Below are 24038 nucleotides of genomic sequence, written 5' to 3'. Positions count from 1 at the left end.
TTTTTCCTCCAAAAACTCTGTGCAATGTAATTGAAAATGTTATTTTGGGCTATTATTTTAATTTTGCTCTAGCCAATTCCAGACATCATATGAAGATTTAAAAAGCAATTAATACAGGGACAGAGGTTCATTTAACTATAGAAGTAGTAATGTAGCTGGTTTCAAAAATTTACACTCATACTCTCCTGTCTTATATTTGTGAACAGCAAATAAAAAGATAAAAACAACACATACATCACAGTTTCCTATCCCAGCCCAGGTATGCATATAGACCAATGCCAAAAACAAACAAATAACTGGAAAGGAAGTGTACTCACTTGTTTAGTCTTTGTCTTTGTGATGGTGTCTGAAATTGGTTTCTTCCTCTCTTTAACAGCTGTTTTGGAAAATAGTTCTTCAAACTCATGATAATCTATGGAAGGCTCTTCAATTTTTTCCCACACAAGTGAAGCATTAGAATCTCTAAAGTTAAGCAAAAGACCTATGTAGAGCAATGTCAAACTACATAAAGTGACAAATGGTGGAAATGAAGACACAATGTTAATAGACCACATTTTGGATCTGAAGTCCTTATTAATTATATATAGACTTTTCCCTTTATTCATACCCCAATATACTTCAAACTGGCTTATATTCACATGTTCCACAGAATTTGTGTTTTCACTAGCACCATATATAAAAATAAAGGCCTGGAAATAAGCTATCATCTTCAGAACAACTATATTGTTATAGAAATAATTAAGAAAAGACAAGCTTGGGCTGAGAAAAGATAAACCCGCTGTTAAGCGGGGTGGGTGGGGAGGGGGGAGTATGAGGATGGTGGAAGTAAAAGCAGGGAGAGGAACTAAAATCAAAACCAGTATTTCCCTACAAGTATGAAATCAGTATTTCCATAAACAGGAGGCACTGTGCAAAACAGAAAAAATACATTAATAACAAATCTAATATAACCCAGAGCAGCATCAAGCAACCAGAGTTAAAGACAAGTGGGCCTTTTACATCTTAAGGTAGGAGACATGGGAAGTGAGTGTGCACATATCCTGGATTCATTTAGAGGAGCTTAAACCACCAGAGTTTGCATATAGTTTGAGATAAGACCATGGTGCTCATGGACAAGGCATAACTATCTTACATTTGATTGGAAAAATGCCTGACGAGTATCACCATTTTGAGAGTGGAGGGCCACAGAACCTCACAGGATCAGGCCCAAAGTTATCCAGAAAAATGTGGTTCCTTCAAAGATTTCTCAAACAGCAAAAATATTTTTCCCCTCTGCACTGACCTGTTCTACATAAAAAGGGGGAAAATGGCACTTCTTACAAATATGTTCTCTGTAGTCCATAAGGCCTGTATTGAAATATTACCATTACAAAATAGCTTTCATGGACAATAAGCAGTTGAAGGTTAATTTTAACATACAAAATGCTAAATGAAGCAAGCATTTTATTTAAATGCCAGTTAAAATTAAAATTGCAGTTATACTGAAAACATGTATATTGTAATGAACCATTTACAAGACACTAAAGCACTTAATTAATTTCCCCCTCTCCCCAATTTTATTGATTAAGGCTCGAAACTAAAACAAATAATCCATCTTCATGTTCTGCATGTTTTACCTTTTACTATGAAGCTGAATTCTTGTCCAATAAAGGGGCTTCATGGGTCGAGAAGGTTCTATTGCCTGTTTCCTGCTTCCTTTATCCTGATTCATCCCCATTACAAATAAACCCACCGGTAATGGAGGAGGAAGAACCCCACCGACTTGTGGAAGGCCAAAAGATGGCAAAAAGCTGCCAGGGGCTGGTGGTAGATGAGGAAGAGATGCTCCATGGAGTAGTGGTGGGGCAGGAGGTGGCATTTCCACATCAGATAAAGGCAAGGGGAGGGATGTTACACTTGCACCAGGCAAAGGCGGGGGAGGAGGCACTACTCCCATACCAGGCAAAGGTGGGGGAGGGGGCGGCACTCCCATACCAGGCAAAGGAGGAGGCGGGGGTGGCATTCCCATACCGGGCAAAGGAGGAGGCGGGGGAGGGGCAGTTGGTATTCCAGCACCAGGCAGGGAAGGGAGAGGTACACCTGCACCAGGCAAAGGCGGGGGAGGGGGCGGTACTCCCGCACCAGGCAAAGGCGGGGGAGGGGGCGGTACACCCATACCAGGCAAAGGCGGGGGAGGGGGCGGTACACTCATACCAGGCAAAGGCGGGGGTGGGGGCGGTACACTCATACCAGGCAAAGGCGGGGGAGGGGGCGGTACACTCATACCAGGTAAAGGCGGGGGAGGGGGCGGTACACCCATACCAGGCAAAGGCGGGGGAGGGGGCGGTACACCCATACCAGGCAAAGGCGGGGGAGGGGGCGGTACACCCATACCAGGCAAAGGCGGGGGAGGGGGTGGGGGTGGTATACCTGGAAGAAGGGGAGGAGCAGGAAGCAGTGACATTGCTCCATCAGGCAAAGGTAGGGGAAGAGCAGGCATTGTGCCAGGCAAACTGGGGCCAACGGGTGGCATTGCTGTGCCAGCCAAAGGCAAGGAAAGTCCTGAACCAGGTAGGGATGGTGGGGATGGAACACCTGCACCAGGCAAGTGTGATATGAAAGAAGGGCCTTCTGCTCCAGGCAGTGGACTAGATAGTTCTGTGCCAAGCAGTGGGGGTGGAATGCTACAAATGGGTTCAGAGGATACAAAAGGGAAACGTTCACTGCAAGTCATACTCTCAATACTTTGAGATTGACGGGAAGCTGGCGATACAGTCGCTTCTTGAAGCAAAGAAGAGGACAAATCTTTGTCAGGGCCTGGACAAGGTGGCAAAGTACTTTCTGTTGACTGGCTCTCTTCCAGCTGCATTGAGATTAGTTTTGGTGACAGAATTAAAGATACTTCAGAACAGTATGTGGGATGTAGTTCAAGAGCTGGCAATTGCTGAGATGGCTGTTCAGTTTTATCCCCTTCAAGCTGGGGGGGAGACTGTGGCAGTGTGTTGGCTGAAGGCATTGTGTGTGTAAAACAATCTTCTACTGGTGATGTTTGTATCGATTTTACTTGTAGAACAGTTTTGAGTTGGCCATTCTTTTCAATTGTTTGAAGCGCCACAGTACTAACTTCCCCACAAACCAGGTGTTCACTTTCACTCTCTTGGTCCCTGCAAGGAATCTGTGCCTCCGTTGCTGGGAACTGTTTCTCCAGTACTGCAATTTTGGTCCTCAGGTCCTCAATGGTTTTTTCCAGCCGTTGGATTACATGAGCATTCTGCTCAGATTTCAACCCAAAATCATCCTTCAAAAAGAAAAGATAAATCAATACACTGAAAGAGAGCAGTTATCGGCACACATGGGCAGTGAAGCTAAAAAGAGATTAGGACCATCCACAGCTAAACAATGCATTTTGCTATTACACTCTATAAGAGTGGAGACACTACAGGCCCAGATGCAACCTACTGTGGAAATTAGCAGTGTAGGCACTCAGACTAGAATTGGTAATTATTATAACTTTATTAGCATGTGTGTTCTTTGCATTGTGATGTCATTCTCCTATCTATAGGACTGCTTTCCAAAGGTGGGCAAGGAATCATAGAGCAGTGGACTATAAGTACCATCCTTTTTGTAGGTAACAGGGTGAGAGTTATGTATGTTAATTTCTGTACAAATTTTCACTAATGATTGAAAACATTTCTTTAATACATTGTTACTGTGCATGAGCGACTGGGTGAACTACTGAATGCTTTATTAGAATATATGCTGAACTAATAATGCCTTATTCATCGAACAATAGTAAAAGGAAAAGACTATGGAACCAGTTTTTTAAAAAATGCAATCATACTGATTTTCAGGACCAAGTTATGAACACAGGAAGTCCTGCATATTGAATACAGTCAGTTACATAGCATAGCATTCCAACTAGTAGAACCATAACTAATGGGGAAGAGAAGAAAAGAAAAGACAGGTTATAAAACACAATTAAGAGCACTACTTCTTCCCATCCAAAGTTGAGAAAGCATCAAAATTGTCATGTTTAAAAGGGCATAAAATAACCATTAGCAAAAAGGATGATGGAGAGGCTTCCTTTATGAGAAGGGAATTCCCTAACTGCCAACTTTTAAGCTTTGTTTGCAGTTTCTGAAGCATTGGGGAGTGGAGACTGTTGGAAACAGTTTACTAGTGTATATGGACTAATCAATATGCCAATTCCAAATAAATACCAGTAATGGAGTGTATTCTGTTTAAATGGAGATGTGCTTTATCAAAATACGTCACAAGGAAATAATAAGATCCAATGAAAGTGAATGTTAGCAACTGGTGCTTTATCCAAGGAAGTCATCAGGCAACAGATGCATCAGAAATTCTGAAGTATTTTAACATAGATGTTCCCAGACAGAGGTTTAAGGTAAAAGGAATGCTAAAGTTGAATATATATATTTTTTCTTCACTGCTGTATTTCATTAAGTTCTATGATTTTCTCTTGACTGGGACAACAGGAAATTAGTAAGGTTGATTCAGGAGATGTGTAGTTTATTTTTCTGCTCTTTGCTACAGATTTCCTTTGTGACCTTGGGTAAGTTACAACCTCCTTCTGCCTCTTCTCTACCTTCTGAAAAATGGAAAAGATCACAGATGAAATTCAGGATTCATCCATGAATATTTGTGAGTTACTAGTCTCAGATTCTATGGTGATGCATACCATAGAAATATCTGTAAGTAACTGCCTAATATCTAACAGAGTAATAGCCTTTGTCTTTCAGCCAGGAAGAAGACACTTGTCATCTGCTACTATGACACAAGAAAATACTTTAAAAACCACTTTATTTGCTGCAAACAAACTTCTAACTCTCAGAGATGTATGTTCATAGCTTACTAACCTAGTTTCCACAGAGTTGAATTCTGAACAGGACATTTTCAGGTAAGCATTTATCTTGCGATTTTCCAGTTCTCCTAAAGCATTCACCAAAATGAAATAGTAACAAGTGACTTTACCTCAGATTTTTGTCTACTCTGAAACAACTTACATCAAGTTACAATGCTCACTCTCATTGAAAGTCTGAAGAGTCATTTCGATCTAAAATTATGATGAATACTGGCAAACAGCTCTCCCTATCAGATTTTAATGTGTAAATAAGTTAATGAAGGACTGGGTCACTACATATTTGTCTAGTGGTAGCTGAATCTGATGGCGAGATGACTGCTCATCCAACATATACATAGTGCTTTAAACAGTAACATGGAAGAAAGGCTAAAAGATAGCTTAAGTCTCAATTACAAAGATGATCTGCTGATCTAATTTATTATGCATCCCATTAAAATTCAATCTATTTTATTAGCAATATTTGTGTTAAACAATGTATTATATTATAAAAGGACAAACAGTTTGGATTAGAATGTGATAAAGTATGATGAGAGGAATATTACAAGACTTCATCCATCATTATTTCAGTGTATGTACATTACCGTAAGATCAATTTTTCAAAAATTGAAACAAAACACTTACATATTAGGAATATTATACATACAAAATACCTATAGAATTCAAACATTATCTCCTAAGAATTCATCTGAGAAACAGTACCATCTATTTTCCTCTATAGTAATATTAACTGGCTGCCACTTTTAACTTATTTTATGTTTAAATAGTATTTAATCAATCATTTTTATTAAAGAGAGAGCCTTCCAGTTTGTATGTAAAGGAAAAGTTTCATCCCTACTTAAGCCAACAGAAATACACTAGAAATTAATTTGGTCCATTTTATTTGAAGTTAATGCTCTAAGAATATTTAATATGGCAATGATTAATCTCTGGGGGAAAATTCACAATTATTAATATTAGTTTAGCATACAGGGACATTTCAAAGTCTCCTGTTTAAGATGTTTCCATATCCATGATCAAAATATACTCCTTAAAACTTAAAATTCCACTTGACCTGAACGAATGCAGAGGAACTCAATCTTACACAATGGAATTCATCCTTCAAAGCTAAAAATCTGTTGCAAGAAAAAAAGTAATTTTAAAAAATCATTGGACAATTAAGTGATGTGTTCAGCAATTTCTCTAAAGGCAAACAAAAATGGATAGCTTAATGGAAGTGATCTTCAAATGAAGGTGAAACAGCACTGTATTCCATCATTCTGGAGTTTATTTTAGCACTCTTTTAACATAGGTGGTTACATAATAAGAAAGGAGTGGATTTCTTGTTGAGTTCTTACAGTTTCAGTCTACCAGGATTTCATAATGTCTGTACAATTTGAACACATGTAAACTTGGTCTAAATATTCTGATGTGTGTCAAGAGACTTATGCCAATTACATTTATTTGGGAAACAGTATTTATATGCTTTGGTTATACAGCATTTGGAATCATTTACTTTAACACCCAAATCCAAGATTTGTCTCAAACTGGAACATCTTGCCTCAGTTAATTTTTTTCAGGCATCTCTCTGTCTCTACAAAGATGATGAAAGGATTGCTTCAAGAAAAACAAGACAATGAACTTCTACATACAAACTGATTTGTTTTTTTAAACATCTCTTAGAATGTCCTTAAAAGATTAATTTAGTTTATAGAATCTAAAATCCTCATTAGGGGAAACTGGAATTCTTCCTGTGAGTTCAGCCAGAGAGAAAATATTGACTCATTCATATCTTTCAATTTTGTAATGTTCATACTAACCAAAAATTCTAAATGTTTAAGGATCATTTAAAATACGGGGCACAAAGGCAGATCCCAGTTTGAAATGCTAATATATTTTATCTGGTTATGGTCATTGACTTCTTCTCTTCAGTTCTTTTGCTGCAAGATAAAAAAAATCAGGATCTGCTAAGTACAAATGAAGTATAACCACATGAATTTCCATATCCAGCAATTCATAGAAGGGTTAAACTAAACAACCTTTGCTTTTAGAAAAAAGTCCATTTCTCCATGTTTGATATAAAGATTTTTTTTACCGTGTGCATTAAGATGACACCCCAAAACTCTTTTAGCCCTTCTTCCCTTCCCCCCCAGCAAAAAAGCTCAAGTTCTTCCTCCATTCTTTGGGTTTGCCAAACAGTTCTGAATGAGGCACACTGAAGTAAAACCAAGCTTTGCGTAAGTCACAGCACACTTTTAATATTTTCTGATGTAAAGAAAGACTAGAAGCATTGTTGTTGAGACTTAAATATAGGTAACAGTCATGAAAATAGAGAAGGAAGACATTTTTCTTCTTCACAGGTAAAGACAGACAAAAACAGCTTCCCAGGAAACTGAAAGGTTTGCCCAGATAAAAGACTGATCATGAGAAAGGTCCGCATCATGAGAAAGGTCCACATTAAAGTCCAAAGTATAACTCCACAGCAGAAAACTCTGTGGCTTAAAAGATGCTTGAGGAACCTCGGTCTGGCCTAAACTTCTTATCCAAGACATAGGTACTTTGAAGTAATCTTCTTTCTGTAAAGGAAGAAAGAAAGGTGAATGCTTAAGCCTCACTTTATCCAAGTGAAATGGAGCATGTATGATTCAAGAAAAGAGAAGAAGAAAATATGAATATATGCATATTATTATACATTCCCTTGGAAAATGTACATTTAACCTCTGAAAATAACAGAGGGTATGTCTACACTTGCACCCTATTTTGAAATAGGGATGCAAATGTAGGCATTCGAAATAGTAAATGAAGCCAGGATTTAAATATCCCGCACTTCATTAACATAATCACGTCTGGGTGCCATTTCAAAATCCCGCTATTTCGAAATAAAAGTCCCTGTGTAACTGCATTATTTAGAGAGAAAACCCTTCTCTTGAAATAACTGTTTTTCCACATACAATGAGGTTTACCAGTTATTTTGAGAGAAGGGTTTTTTCTCAAAATAATGCTGTTACACAGGGCGCTTTATTTTGAAATAGCGAGATTTCGAAATAGCGCCCGTATGCGATTATGCAATGAAGCGCAGGATATTTAAATCCCAGCTTCATTTACTATTTTGAATGCCTACATTTGCATCCCTATTTCGAAATAGGGTATAAGTGTAGATATACCCTTAGCTACCATTCTTAACTCAAAAAATAATTTTTAATACTTCAAGAATAAAGTCACATTACTTTCTACTTTTGGAAATTAACATTTTCTAGTGCTGCCTCTTATCCCCATGTGAGAATCTCCAGCCATTTGTTACTTAGTGTTTGAGATGAAGCTGACTCTGAGTTCAGTCCATAATAAAGCACTAAACCTTCCTATTTCATATAGGCTTTGCCTACACTGAATTTTTGCAGCAGAAAATATGCTAATGAGGGACTCATTAGCATAAGTCATGATATCATTAGCATATTTTCTGCCATTTCTTTTTGCACAAGGAGTTTTTGCGCAAAAAAAGAGCAGTGTAGCCACTTCTGTTTTGCGCAAAAACCCTGTTTTGTGCAAGATCCTTATGCTTCTCCAGGACAGACATAAAGATCTTGCACTAAATGGGGTTTTTGCACAAAACAGAAGTGGCTACACTGCTTCTTTTTGTGCAAAAAACCCTTATGCAAAAAGAAATGGCAGAAAATATGCTAATGACATCACAACTTATGCTAACGAGTCCCTCTTTAGCATATTTTCTGCCACAAAAACTTGCAGTGTAGACGTGTCTTAGGATTTTATCCAAAACTGTATTATATTGGTCCTACCTGGTTTGCAGGAAGAAGGCACTCTTTTTAATCATTCTATCCACAGAATATTTGTTTCCAGGCAAAACAGAAGACATGCTTGCAGGTCTTGCTTATTTGTGACAGCACAGCACAACAAAGTTACAGTTCAGTTTATTCTTTCAGTTAGGAAAAAATGATAACCTCACAGATCCCTTATGGTCCAAAGTTAACAAGGTTTTAAAATCTATTCAGAGAGCTCTGATGTCCAGCATAAAGAAAGGAGACATGGTATTTTAGCAGCTAAGTCTACAGGACTGCAGCTGGAGTTGTTGAATCCCATTAAATGAGATATTCTGCTACTGAGCCTTTACTGAATTGTTTTCACATTCAAAACACTTTACAAAATAATATCTAATTGTTCCTTCCACTTGTCTTGTGGCATACATATTCTTGATTTACAGTGGTAGACAGTGACTTGGAAACTAATTACTTTGCCCAGGACTTCAGAAAAAGTCATTGTCTGAAAGCCTGATTCACAGTCTTTTGCTCAAATTACTAGACAATACCTTTCATTTCCTAACACATTAGCATTCCACAGGTTTGGGAAGGAGGAGCATTACAAACTCTCTAGGCTTTGGTTATTCCTGGGAAAAACAGAGACTAGCACAGAGATAAATGTTTTAACAGGAGTGGAGGATTTACTCTGCTCCTTCACTTGTTAGATTAATCAATGACTTAAGGCTTAATTCCTCCCTGCCCCCCAAATAATGTTGGTTCTAATGTTGCTAATAGAATCAAATAATTATAAAACTGTTATGTAGTTTTTGTTGTTGTTGTTTTGTTTCTGGCTTAGAATCCCATATTTTAAAGGTTTCCTGACAGCAAACATTTTATCAAAGACTTATAACTACTGGGTTTTCCTTTCAGTTCCCCTGTATTTGTGTCACTGTGTTTAATTTTCTCATGACTACAGGGAAATCTAGCAAGAACTAGAGGTCTATGGGAAACTGTGGATGAGTGCCTTGCTGATCTGTCTATATATGAAGGGAAGGGACCTATATAGAATATATTCCTGCCCACTGTGTGTGAACCTTTTGAAGAAGTTCAGAGCGATGCAATTCAAGGAGCTGTCAGAGGGACCTCTGCAATTCCCCTCCCTCCCCCGCCATGTAACAAATGAAAACCTGAGTTTAAGGTGGTTTGCTGTATAGGGAATTGCTGCTACATTCTTCTGTCTCTGAAATTTATTGAGCAATCAGATGATTCTCTCTTTTCTGATCCATTTCCCCCCGGTTTAGTGAGAAGAGATATAACAGTGCTGTCTGATGATAAGCTGTATAGAACAAGATCAAGAGCGAGCCTTCCAAACTGTGAGAAGTTTTAATTTATTTATTCTTAGTGACATCTGACACGTGCTATACCCAAAATAGTGATTAGCCAAATAAGCTTCTCACCACATGAATGTTCCATACCAGGCAGATTCTTATCTCATTCTGACCCCATTAGTATGTGAGCACCTTCCAGTGGCACATTAAACAATCTGGTTAGTATGTCAGGCTTTTGTTGTCTCATCTGCTCCCCAGGGGGAGATGAATGAACACTGGAATATTTTGTTGTGGTAGGAGTTTGTTTGTAACTAAAACATAGATGTGTTTCTGCGTTTCTTAGGGAAAGCAACGTCAAAGAAATTCACCTGATCTTTGGAGCCAAAGGAGGTGAGATTTGTAACGGTCCTTAGCTACTCAGGGAGGCCATTCCACAGTCTCAGGTCACTCCACCAAAAAAAGCTGTTTCTAACACAGACAAGCTTTACCCTTGTTCTGCCACCAGAATTGTGGTGTTCCTGGCCACAGTCTTCATTCCAATGCTTCAGGCAATCTTTTGGCTACTTTAGACCCGGACCACTGAGCACTTTGCAGATAGGAGCTGAGACCTTTACTGGGGCTCAAAATTCTAAGGGAAGAAAGTGGAGAACAGCAGGGGGCTCATAGTAACCCATGTTGCTGAGTAGACATACTGCATAGTTCAATATTGGTTGGAGTTTTCTAAGCACAAGAGGCTTCATGCCAAGGCATATGACATTGCTGTATTCCAGCTAAGAGAAAACTAAAGCATCATCTGCCAAGATGGCACAAAGACTTTTCACCAATTAGAGATGGCTGCAAGCATTACTTGCACTTAATGTGTACCAGTGAGGAATCCAACATCACTCCTGAACTACTGACTAGTTGAGGATACAATCCCTCAGCCAAAGACAGAACATTCTGTGCCAGCAACCTCTTCAAAATACTTTCCTGTGCTCAACAGACTTACCCCAGTCTTGCCTGAGTTTAGCATTAACCAGCAGTTCTTGACCCCATTTTTTAGGATTTGTAACTCTGATAAACAGATTTTAGGGAAGGGTAAAACTTCACTTTCTGACACAGATGTATTATTTTAGATCAAGTAAATATTTAGGACATAGTTGTAGCATCGACAAAGAAACCCAGAAAGATGTAATCCCACAATCTGGGGAAATGGAAGGGAGGTAAATAAGCTTTCTATGTTTACAAGAAATCTAAAGGTCCATAAGTCTGGTCTATACCTAAAACCTAGAACACCCTAGCTACATTGCACATGTCTGTTAAAACAATTCACATCCTGTGCAACATAGTTAGGTTGACTTGATTCTTGTGGTAGACACTGCTAGGTCAACAGGTTCTTCTACTGACTTAACTACCTACAACAGTGGGGGGGAAAAACCATCATTGTAGAATTTAAGCTACCTCACTAATGTGCCATTGTAGCATTCATGGTGTAGACATACCCTTAGTATGTGCACAAGGAATGAAATATGTCCTTTTAGGGTTTCTCTCAACTCTGCTACAATCAAGAATCACAAATGAGTTTGTTTTAAACTCCAGATACCTTGGATAAATCAGTTGTCCCCAGGATGTTGAAAGCAATGAGGAGACAACACATCAGCCAAGCATTATTACCTTCCATTGATATGGAACTTCTTTCCAAGATAGCACAAGGAAAGTGTTTTGTAACATTAGGGACTAGGGATGCCAAGGAAGGTTTTTGCTTAGGTTTGTTTTTTCCAGGAAGTATCCTTTATAAAGAATAATTTAAGTCTTCGAAGCTGCTCATTAGATATAGTTGGTTAGTCACCCATTCCAATAAGAAGGGTGTGCATATGTGGGAAGCATGTTGGGGAAAGGAGAAGTTAATCTGTACCAGATTTGAACCCAGAATTTCAGATTGCCCACTGTTGCCAGTTCAGATGCTCTACTAGTGACCAAAGAGGTGCTGTCACAATAGGGCTAGAAAAGCTTAAGGCTTCTAGCTTATGAAGCAACAATATCATTCTTACCTCTGCCAACACTCCATGAATATTCAGTAGTCCTGCCTCTGGATGGTGCAGATGAGTTGAGGATGAAGTACTTCTTAAAAGGTCAGGAGATGTGGCCTCTTGGTTTTCTTTCCTGCTTGATATGAGGTGACCAATTCAATCACAGATTTACATAAGCCATCTCCTTTCTTTGCTTCTTTTATACAGATTTGTCTTAGCTAGGTAGATAGGTAGGTAGGTAACATTTTTAGTATAGGGAAGTCCAGAGATTTTAGCTAAAATGTATCCACCCCAACTAGTAACACATCTGCCCTAGAACTGAAAAAATGGCAGAATTTGACCTGCTATGGATGTGCACGTTTTGACATTTGTCAAAGAAAATAATCCTACACAAGCTGAGCTACAGGCCATCACTTTTGCAATTCTTCAGTTCTATTTTACTTAGGTTCATTGTGAAGATGTTGGCCACCCTAAAATAGAACTAGAAACTGGCAAAGGCGATTGTTTCTCTGTAGCCCAGTTTGCATAAGGTTATCTCCTATGCATGTATTAAGAATAATACAGGATTTTGTCTTATATTACTTTTAATACATGGTCTGACTAGCCACAGATTAATTTATTTTCTGTTAGGAATGATTTTCTTAGCCATTAATTACTAGAGCCTCTTCTTCTAAACTGAGCATATTGAGGCAGCCTACATGAGGGGAGCCGACAACCAACTTCTAATTTCTTCTCCTGAAGCTCCAGCATGGGGTTACAGAGGAAATTGTTCAGCAGCATGAAGAGTTGATTTTCTCTCATGATGAGTTACTGTTCAGAGTTTGAGACGTTCAGATACCAGAGGCAAGGACTCTATTTAAAGCTCAGAACAATAAGACATTCCAGTCTTTAGGTGTGTTGCTGAGACCACAGATGTATAGGAGGCTCCCCCCCACAAGCTGCCATTGTCTCAGACATGTTGTCAGTAGGCTCAGGCAGGACAGCCTTCATCTCTTATGGCCATTCCACCAGTTTGGTGACCTAGAAAGATCAGATGGGAAGGTACTTGGGGCCACATACCATCATAACATGCTAGATAGTTCTTATGCATCAGGAATAGGCAGCAAGATATAGTTACAGTAATATGGTTATTTTCCCTTATAGGAGGAGTTTGGTGCTCACTCACACCTCTGAAGTATGAGCCTGGTATTACGAAGAACCTCTGTAGACAAAGGTTGGTGGAGCAGAATGGGTTCCCTGATTCCAAAGTCTCTGCAAGGGTGTCCATAACCATACCTGAGGCTGAGTCGATGACGGGTTTCTCCAACTACTCCATGAACTGAATGAGGGAGAGGCAATATTAGAAGTGAGAACACAGGCCTCCATATGACCTGCCTCATTGAGCATGAGCCCACTCAACAAAATTATAGCCTCATTTAGTTCTCTATGAGGTCCAAAAGCTTTTGGTGCAAGGCTCTAAAAGAGCCTTCTTTGCCATTTTAAAGGGCAAGGTGAATAAGGAAAGGCAGAAGTTAGTTATATTATTCAGTATGCAGCTGCTAGGTGAGGCCTGCCAACTGTCTTAGCCTTTGTTTCTATACTAATATGAAAATTCAAAAGTTAATCTGAATTAAAATACTTTAAATACAAGTTCTTTTACCTTGCAATGAACCACTTACATTATTAAAATGGAAAGCCCATTACCTGTGTTTTATATTTAACTATTTACTTTGCATACATTTTGCAATTTCAATCTTGGACAAAGATAAACTAAAATTTAACTATAAACAAATGAAGTCACATATTCAATCTTATTTTTAGGTTCTCACTCTGCAATGGGGTACGTCTACACTACACACTTATTTTGGAATAAGCTATTCCAGAAGAAATACTCCAAAATAGCTTATTTTCAAAATAGCATATCTACACTACAGGGAAGCCTTGGAATTAGTCCAAGGCAAGCTCTCCTAATGTGGATGTGCTACCTTGATTTAGAGCACCAGGAAGCACTACGCAGTAATTACTTTGAATGGGCCGGGGAGGAGCTATTTCAAAATAGCAGCAATGAAGCTCCCACACTACAGCTATTTTGAAATAGCAATTTCAGAAGAGGCGTTATTCCTCGTGGAATGAGGTTTACAGAAGTTGGAATAAGCCATCCGTTATTTCACATTTATTTCAAAACAAGAGAATTGCTGTGTAGACGCTTGCGTTGTGATATTGGAATAACTGCTGTTATTCCAAAATAATGCTGCTGTGTACATGCACTCTAACACAACAGTTCAATGTATAGGTTGAAAACACGCCAAGGAGACAGATATGGATAAATTAAATACTATTTTCTTTTGGATTTTTCTCAGTAAGTCAATTGAATAATTTGTGTTAGTCTTAAAATTTAGTGAAACATTAATTTTTACAAAGAAAACAGATAGGCAGAAAACATTAGAATCTTCAAAAAGTAAGTGAAGTTATCCCTGTAGGAGACAGATATAGGCAAGAGAAGAATCAGGCCCCTCAGTTCTGGGCCAAATTTGTCCCTAGGCTATCCTGTGAAACTACCTGAGACCAGTAGCCAAATTCAGAGATTTGCTCAGGTTGTCCTGCCAGAGAAATGTGCTCAGAAGAATTTTCTTTCAGGGAACAAGCATTCTTTGAAGAGCATTTTATGGAACTGTTGTTAAAACTTGCAGGTTTTTACCTTAGATTTTATTGGTACCTAAAATTGGTTGTATGCAGTTGCTAAAACAGAAATTAAAAAAAAAAATGATTCAAGCACAAAACCAATAAATTGCATTTATAAAGTTAATCATAGCTATAACTGAATACAGAGGATTTAGTATAGATCACTTTGCTAAACCACTTTTTCAATGGCAGCGGTGAACGTATACTAGTGTACTAGCTCCCTATTTTTACCTATCATTCCAACCAGTGAAGAGGTCCACATTTAAATCAGGAGTTGGACAGTTTACATGTTTTCTCTTTTGCAAAGCCTTTATAGGTTTTCTTCTTCAATAAAAACTTAGTTTCAGAGATACAATTGAAAATACTGCATTCACTTGTTACTAATGACAGTAATTAATATATATTGTAATAGACTGGAATGTACAAATATATAGAGCTGAGCAAAACTCAGAATTTCCCATCTCAGGGGAAATTCAAAGATTTTGAAATTTTGCTTTATGCTTAATTGGGAAAAAAGTCACCATTGTATTTCTCACAAAATATTTCATTAGGGGTAGGAATCAAAATGAGCACACCTGCTCTATGGGGTCAGGTGGCAAAGAGGTAGAGCCTTTATCCTGCACTCTCTCAACATCCATACTTCCTGTACTTCTCCAACCCCCTGTGCATCTCATAGGCACAAACACTCCCACACAGTGCTCAAATTCCCTATATTTATTAGCTGTGCACCAAAGAAAAGTCATAAGAACTCAAAGTATTATAAGAACTGACATGTGCGGGGACAACTGCATAAGTCAAAACAAATCAAGTAAAAATGAAAAATTCAACATAGTTGAAATAAAATCGATCTGACATATTTTTCCAAAACAAAAAGTCAGCAAAGTAGATACCCGCTGAATGTTTTGATGTTGTCAAATTGGCATGTTCTCCTTGGAAAAAAACCTCTTCCATCAGAAAATTTTCAACTAACCCTATTGCAAAGTCTGTTCCTTCATTGTTTGGGACAAACTCTTTCAACAGCATAAAAAGAAATGTCAGATGACAAAAACTGCATTTAGAAACCTATTAGCATGGACTGAATTATATGATGCATTCCTAAGTCTCCCTTGGCAGGAGAGCACTGATTTTTCTTCTGCCTTCCTAAAGTCTTCTTTGTGCTATTCAATAACAAGGGAGGACAGGCCATGAGACTAAAGTCAGAAATCCCAGGAACTGTGGGTAACAAAGCTTTCTTCTCTCCAACCTTGCTCTGCCTCTCGTAGCAATTCAACTATTGAGAAGGACTGTTCCCTGAATCAGATGATCTGTTGGTTTGGTTTTTTTAACATCATTCTTTAAAAAATGCTTTTTGTTTAAAGTGAAAATTTTTCATATTTCTCCCTACTTTTTAACAATGGCCAAAAGAGAGGAAAAAGAAAACGAAATAACACTGCTATTTATACTCCAATTATCTCTACTAATTGGCCAGTAAATGGTGTTTGAGGCCTTTTCTTTCTCCAGTTTAACTCCACCTCTCCTGACAACCAGCTATGAGAGATCCAAATGGGGGGGTGGGGGGGGGGGGTGCGAGGGAACACAGATAAGAAAGCAGTTTGTACTCAATTCAAGACAAATGTCTTCCACTTAAACATTCTGATGTGCTACCACACCAGTGATTATAGCTATATACTATATTCATCTAAAAAGACTTCAAGATCACTCTTTCCCACAAAATCTGTGCTTTTAGCATATTGTGATGCTTAGCTGACTCAAGAGTGGAAAGGCAGAGCTTTCAAGCTTAGGATTTTTTTTATTTTTAGGACTTTGTTTATTCTTAAACTTTGAGAAATGTTCCAATGCCCATTTAGGTCTGTCAGGTTAAACATACTAGATGATGGTATATGTTTTGAGGCTCCAATACTAACCAGGCACCACTATCTGAATCAGAGAAATATATATTTATTCATACCAAAAAGTACCTTAAGGGTTCTGCTGGGAAACACCTGCTAGAGATCTGCACTCCCCATGTAAAGATACATAATTGCCATCTAGTGGCTGAAAAGTGGCACCTCAGGAAGCTGTACCCTTATTTTTGGCTTGTGTTACTTTTTCTTGTTTTTCATTTTAAGGCCCCTTAGAACTCCTGACGTTAGTAGAAACCATAGATCAATTGCAAATTTCAGATATTGATAACATAGGAGAAGTAGTAATCTCTCATCTAAAGCTGTTTTCCAATTCTCTGTCCCTGTACACATGTTCTTGGAGAATCAGCTTGTGAAAGTACAATATTCTAATGGACACCTTTAAATGTATTTTCTTTAAAATTAAAAGTCTTTAAAAGTATAAAAGACAAGCTTGATCTACTTGCCTTCCAGACTTGTAAAACATGAAATATTTGCAGGGATTTCTAAAGAAACTTTATACCACTATACGGACAATGAAATTAAAATCTTTAAGAGTGGATGCTAGTGCTAAATGAGAAAAATACATACTTGCATCTGAAACTGAAAATTACTATAAAACAAAAAAAGGATAAGTGTTTTGAAGAACATCTAAAAGACAAGACTGAATTAGGTACATTCTATAACGTGGTGGGCAAAAGGGCCTCCGCAGGCCGGATCCGGTCAACGGAGGCCCTGCCGCTTCCCTGCCCGCAGGCCAAATAGGGAGAAAAGCACAAGATTTCCTCCATCCTGCCAGGAGTGCACGGCACTTAGAAGCACCACACGCTCCTGGCAGGGCAGGAGGAAACTTTGCACGCTCCCCCGCCCCGACCCGATTGGCCTGGGGGCAAAAGGTGGAGCGTGCAAACTCTCCTCCCACCACCAAGGGCATGAGTGCCTAGAGGAAACTGGAGGGGGGGGGGGGGAGTAGGGGGTGCAAAGACTTCATGTACTCCCCCACCCCCAGACCAATCATGGTCTGTGGGCAGGGATGCAGGGAAGTATTCTGGCTCCGCCCCTTCCATTTAAGGCCCTGCCCAGAACACTAAAGAGCAATTGGAGGGATCATTGCCAGGTTAGGATTGATGTACATTGCTAGGGTGCTGTGAAGAAGTCTGAATTGCCATTAGGCTGCCTGTGGCACAGCTGTAGCATCTGCTATTTTACTTTTCAGGGCTCTTGAATTTGTACATACGCTATAGTTGGGAAAGTAAAATCTTTTCAATCTCCAAATGCCAGATCTAGATCCTCCATTTCTTGAGGATGCATTAAAGCTACTTGCTCTGAAAGACGTCATTGTCCAGGCTTTTTCAACTGTGAGATCAGCAACGGGACATTTTCCTTCCAACAGTGGCACCCTAGGAAGCTGTCCCCTTATTTCTGATTTGTGATACTTGTTCTTATTTTTCATTTAAGGCCCTTGAGAACTCCTGGCATTAGTCAAAACCAGTAGATCAATTGCAAAGTTCAGATACTGATAACTTGGGAGAAGTAGTAACCTGCCTCACTCCATCCTAAGTCCACTACCAGACAATTATATCTAGGATATCTCCATGAACAGAGATTTTATACTTTACTTGCACTTTATTATTCTGAAGTCTACAGAGCAATAATCATGCTTTTGAGAAGACAAGCTGCCTCAATAGCTACGCTTGTGCCTTCCACACACATCCCCTCCCCACTTACCGCCAGGATCCTATGCAAGGAGTGAAGGGAACAGGATCCTCTTGGTGTCTCCTTGTTGAGCAGCTGAATGAGGAACATGATTACAAGCCAAGCAAGCAGTTTAGAAAGAGTCACCAGCCATGCCTTGCTTACCCACTTCAGCCTCACGCAGCTAGGAAGTGTTTCTGCAGTGACACAAGAAACTGGTGAAACCGTCTATACATGTGCCTCTCCTCTCCTCTCCTCCAATCTATGCTGGCCACTCACCAGTAGCACATCACCCATGAAATAACCATACAAGAGCAACTCTTGGAGCGTCCATTGGTTTTGTTTTGCTCACCATCTTTGTTGCTTGTCACATGCAGCTGGAACGGTGTTCCCACCCTAGAGAGATCTTCCATCAGCTTCAGGGGCTGATCCCATAGATGGGAAATCACTATCTAGTAGAGATAATCCATCCTCAAAAAAGCTGTTTGATCCAAGGACCATCATTCAGAATTTCAGGAGACTGTTTTGGCCAGACTAAAGCATATGTTTCTTGTCACAATGCTCTTTGGATCTGGGTTTATAGGAGTTCTAAGGGAATCTCTTGAAATGTATAACTACTGTTTTGTTGCTCATTTCTTCAAATACAGTGATGACACATGAATCTTTCAAGATGTCAACTTGGTTTTAAGTCTTAAGTTCTGAAGTTTCTGGTTGCCCGTGTTATATCTCTTAACTTTTCTTCTTGGTAGCTGGATGTTACCAAAATTTGGTGCAAAATTTTACAAAGAGGGCTACTCATCTGAGCTAGGAAAACTGTGCACCATCAGTGCACTATATTCTGGGGAGATGCTCCATGAAAAAGATTTATAATCTTTTAAAGTAGAAAACTTTAAAATGTGGCAAAATGCATCAGATAAAGTGAAATCAAAGCTATATATTTTATTGATATTGTTGGAAAAGGCATCAATAATTCATGCAACACAAATCTGTTTTTAGTGTCCAAGAACTGCCAAAATTATTTTATAGTTTAGCTAGTAGTACTTGGGAAAGTACACAATGTTCCAAAAGGACCTATAATTTTGGTTAAGGGATTATTGGTTTGTTGGGTTAGAGATGCACCAAACAAGTCAATAACAGTGTCAGAAATTCTAGGGCACAGGAAACTCAAAGATGACCAAGTATTTAGTTCTAAAGGCAGTTTAATATTTAGTTCATGCTATTATATTATCAAGATCTTTAAAAATCTAGCAAGTCCTCTCACCTCCTGAATTTAGGATTACTTAGGATACATCATCTGTAGCAAAATGATTACAGGCAGTCCCCGGGTTACGTACAAGATAGGGACTGTAGGTTTGTTCTTAAGTTGAATCTGTATGTAAGTCGGAACTGGTGTCCAGATTCAGCCGGTGCTGAAACTGACCGCCAGTTCTGACTTACATACAGAATCAACTTAAGAACCCCAGGCGTCCCCAAGTCAGCTGCTGCTGAAATTGATCAGCAGCTGATTCCAGGAAGCCCGGGGCAGAGCAACTCTGCCTCCGGCTTCCTGTAGTCAGCGCTGGTCAGTTTCAGCAGAAGCTGACTTGGGGACACCTGGGGCAGAGCAGCTGGGGTGCTGCTGGGTTGCTTCAGTAGCGCCGCTCCTCGGTGCTACTGGACCAACCCAGCAGGACCCCATCTGCTCTGCCCAAGGCGTCCTGATTCAGCCGCTGCTGAAACTGACCAGCAGCGGCTGAATCAGGACCTGGGGCAGAGCAGCTGGGGTGCTGCCGGGTTGGTCCAGTAGTGCCCAGAGCGGCGCTGCAGGACCAATCGGCAGCGCCCCAGCTGCTCTGCACCAGGGTCCAAAACAAAATCCTGGTCTGCTGGGGGGGGGGGCGCACTAGCTGCTGCGCCCCCCCCCCCCAGCAGACCAGGGACATGGGGAGCAGAGCCGCAGCGGCAGCGGGGTGCCGCGCCTCTGAGGCTTTGCTCTGGCAGAGTCTCAGAGGCGCGGGACCCTGCTGCAGCTGCAGCTTCAGTCCCAGTGCCTGTGGTCTGCTGGGGACGGTCCCCAGCAGACCACAGGCACCGGGACTGAAGCGGCAGCAGCGGCGGTTCCCCGCGCCTCTGAGGCTTGCTCTGGCAAAGCCTCAGAAGCGCGGGAACCCGCCTGGTGCCCCTGGTCTGCTGGAGACGGTATCCAGCAGACCAGGGGCACCGGAGCAGCTTACGAACGGGGCTTTCTTGCCCCGGAGCTCGCAGGTAGCAATCCGCCACCTCGACCTCCGGGGCGAGAAAGCCCCATTTGTAAGTGCGGATCCGACATAAGTCAGATCTGCGTAAGTCGGGGACTGCCTGTAATCCTATTTGTGGAATTTATATTCTAGATAAGTGCTCAATTTGTCTAATTCTATTTTGAATTATCAAAATATTTAGAAATTAGACAATAAATTTTGTAGACTATAAGCCTTATAGTATAGTATAAGGAACTGAAGGATTTTTTATAAATATTAATAAAATCCTTCAGTTCCTTAAAGTCTACAAAATATATATATATATATATATATAAAAGCATCAAATATCTGCTATTTAGGATTTAGGGTGATCCATTTCAGAGCAAAACCCAAGTCTATATGCAATCATATTGCATTTATAAAATACCTTCCTTTCTGCTACAACTCTTTTATTGTGGCACATAGGCAGAAGACTTTGGCAACATTAATTGCGTGTTTATTATGCCACTCACTCTTTCCCCTCTAGTTTGGGGGGCGGGGGGGAATAAAAAGGTGAGTGGTCTATAACTGTCTACAGAAATGAAGGGGACATCACATCTGCCTGTGTGCCCACCCACATCCATTCTGCTTTCGTGGTTTGTTCCCTTTGGCCACCTCAATCAGTTCTGACCCCATCTGTTCTCTTAACCCAAGTCTCATTCTACTCCTTCTACAGCTCCCGGGACTTCACCAGAGGATTACTGAGCTGCAGTGCAGTTCCTTCTTGCCCATCCCAGAGCAGGGCTGTAAAGTGGAGGCAGAGAAGCTATCCAATTGTTCACAGGAGAGGAGGGGTGTGAGCAGAGCAACTATGAGCTGCTGCATTATTTTTTACTCCCTCTCCCTGCTCCCCTAAGAATGGTGCCTGGTCCTGAGGGGTACAAGTAAAGAGCTCTGCCTCCATCCCACAGCAGCTCCAATTGGCTGCTCTGACCAGGACATAGGGAAACAGGGAAAGCTGTTGATCAGAAGGGATGAGATGAAATACATGTCTAGTTCAAGTTGTAGACATTTTATTTACCAGATCTGTGACCCTTCTTGACCAAGTACACTTTATGTCCTAGTGAGCTGTGTTACTGAGGATATGTCTAGACTACATGGCTCCGTCGACGGAGCCATGTAGATGAGTTTACTAGACATAGGAAAATGAAGCGGCGATTTAAATAATATATTATTAGAAAATATATTGCAGGGACTAAACCCTGAACGTGCAGTGAAATGGATTGGATGCCCTAAAAAGGCTTTGCAGGTTTCCTAAATGATTTTAGTTGAGGAGCATCCTGATTCATTGAGAGTTCTTAAGCATCTACAAGCTATTATTCTTGATTTTAAATTGCCATTGTTGTCATTTCATAATTTTATCTGTTAGCCTATGGGCTTAAGTCAGACATAGCTGATTACACTCTATATGCCATATAGGTAGAAATATATTTAATTATTCAAACATATATTTGTAAAACTCAACTCCTAGAATGCTGGGAATCTAGGAGTAAGGAAATCAGAGAGTAAAAATGACCAAAATTGACCTGATCTTTCAGTGATATGGCATGTTTTAAAGAGTCTAAAAATGGACCACCTACATGGAAAGAAATCCATTTTTATATCTTCGGTTGGACACTCATTCTAAGATTGCTAAATTATTAGGCTCTATTATCCAATCTTCAATTTTACAAATGGTAGGATTTTTTCAGTTTGAACTATAGATATTTTCTGATCATCAGTACCTAGTTAGCCAGTTTCTTTATTTCTGAACAGAAAAGTCAAACAGAGGTTTAGAGTCACATTCCTAAATCTAGAGGATACCACATTTTCCAAAGTTAATATAACAATCTGCCAAGTTTGTTTATTGTTTCCAACAATTCCTAATGCTCTAATTGCCGAAAACCAGTACTTTACTTTTCTCCTTTTAACAACACAACACAAGCACATCTCCATTAAACGAGAATGTTTTGTTAGAGTTATATGTTTCTTAGTGCTTTTTGTTGTACTTCATTTTAACAACAAGTGGGTCAAGTGCTAGGATAACTAAAATAAGGACTAATGAGCAAATTTTCCAACAGAGACCACATTTTTGGACCTTTTACGGCTAAATGCTTCTTGAAACAACAGATTCAACTGTAGGCACAAATTAAATACATTCTATAATTGGAATAAATTCTCTAATGATTTAGTGGAATTGAGAACAGTAATTGCCTTTCAGAATATGTGGGGAAAATATGTCTTTTATTAAAGCAAGCATGGCTTGAAGAAAGAATAAAGATTAGCTGAGACTAATACTTCACCACTGCTCAACTCTATAGTTTTATTGCAACCCGTTCAACTAATGTCTTCTATAATTCAAATCTTAATTATGGAAAATGAAGAATACTTAAAACAGATACATGCTAGTGATTCTTTCGGCATACAATATTTTAGAGTAAAATCATCACTTGTAACTAGGTCAAAAGTACAAATAATTCTGATTATTAATTACATGAATGTCATGCAGTATTTCTGGCTATGATACTCTAATCATTTACCACTATTCTTCATAAATAACCTTCTTTGCTTGAACCAAATTGATATCCAAAAAAGAGGAAAGAGACCTGAAACATTGTCCATTCCCCATTCCAAACCAGTTTTGGGTTCCAATCACTTCAGCAAAGATCTTTTTCTCTTTCTATGTCTTCGCATTGCCATTGCCTCACAATCCACTAAAAGATTCATGCTCTCCACATAGCATCATTTAGTCACTCATTGTTTAGACAGGTCTGCAATGTCTAGTCTTGGAGTTTTCACTCAAGTGAGTTGAAATCTTGGGGAAGCCAGGATTCAATGTTCCTCATTTTCACCCTTTCCCAGGGTGACCAGCACCTTATAAGAACAGTGGGGTCCTGATTACCTGCTCACCAACTGGGCTTAAGGGAAGGCATCTAGAATTCATAAATGGAGAGACAGCAGATGGTGGGGGAGGGGTGAATGACCAGAAAAAAAAGGGAGAAGGGCTACCACTGTTGAACAAAGCTCAAGAAACCAGGCTGCTAGAGGAGTAGCCTGAGATTTCATGCAGTATTCAGGCCAACACTGTTTGAATTACATTTCAGTATCTTAGGTGTTCTTTGTATTAAAAATGCAAATATTTATGTATTGGAGGGGGGGACTGCATATAACATTTCCAGTTGGAAGACATGACCAATGTAATCTCTGGGAAGTGTTATGTGCTTCAAAGGATTATTTAAAGCAATGCACTACCCAAGAATGGTCTTTAGGAATAACTGTTGAGTGGGTTTCCCAGAAAATCTCTAGGGAGAGGTATATGCAAATATAACCCTTTGGTTTTGCAAGCACTCAGCCTTTGAAGCTTTGCTCAGAGGGGATCTTTGTCTGCTGATAACTTGTTACATGAAGAGATCAGAGGCCCAAACTGTAAAAGGAGTGACTCTCAGATTCATTGCTCTGCTTTTTCTGAGCAAAGGAACTTATGAATATGTAACCACCAAAAAATTCCCTGGTGATTTTTGAAGAACTATTCAGCTTCCAGAGCCACTGGAATTAGGGGTGTTCTCTGGTGAGCTTATTAGCATGCATGTATGTTGTTTCACTGCTCAGGCCATCTGACTTGCCAAGGAAATCACAGCATCA

General features: G+C 39.7%; 1 protein-coding gene across 3 annotated transcripts in view; it reads right to left on the bottom strand.

The window, feature by feature from the left end:
- Positions 1-24038, bottom strand: part of FMN2 (formin 2) — a 241250-nt gene that overhangs the window by 156952 nt on the left and 60260 nt on the right. For all 3 annotated transcript variants that reach the window (XM_075924820.1, XM_075924819.1, XM_075924822.1), the window contains exons 6-7: positions 1617-3277; positions 318-462 (exon numbers count right to left, since the gene is read on the bottom strand). In XM_075924820.1, coding sequence (XP_075780935.1) covers positions 318-462; positions 1617-3277 — 1806 coding nt within the window. The remainder of the gene's footprint in view (positions 1-317; positions 463-1616; positions 3278-24038) is intronic.

This window comes from Pelodiscus sinensis, chromosome 3, assembly GCF_049634645.1.
Source record: "Pelodiscus sinensis isolate JC-2024 chromosome 3, ASM4963464v1, whole genome shotgun sequence".
Classification (NCBI taxonomy): Eukaryota; Metazoa; Chordata; order Testudines; family Trionychidae; genus Pelodiscus; species Pelodiscus sinensis.
This window is presented reverse-complemented; position numbering and strand designations above follow the sequence as displayed.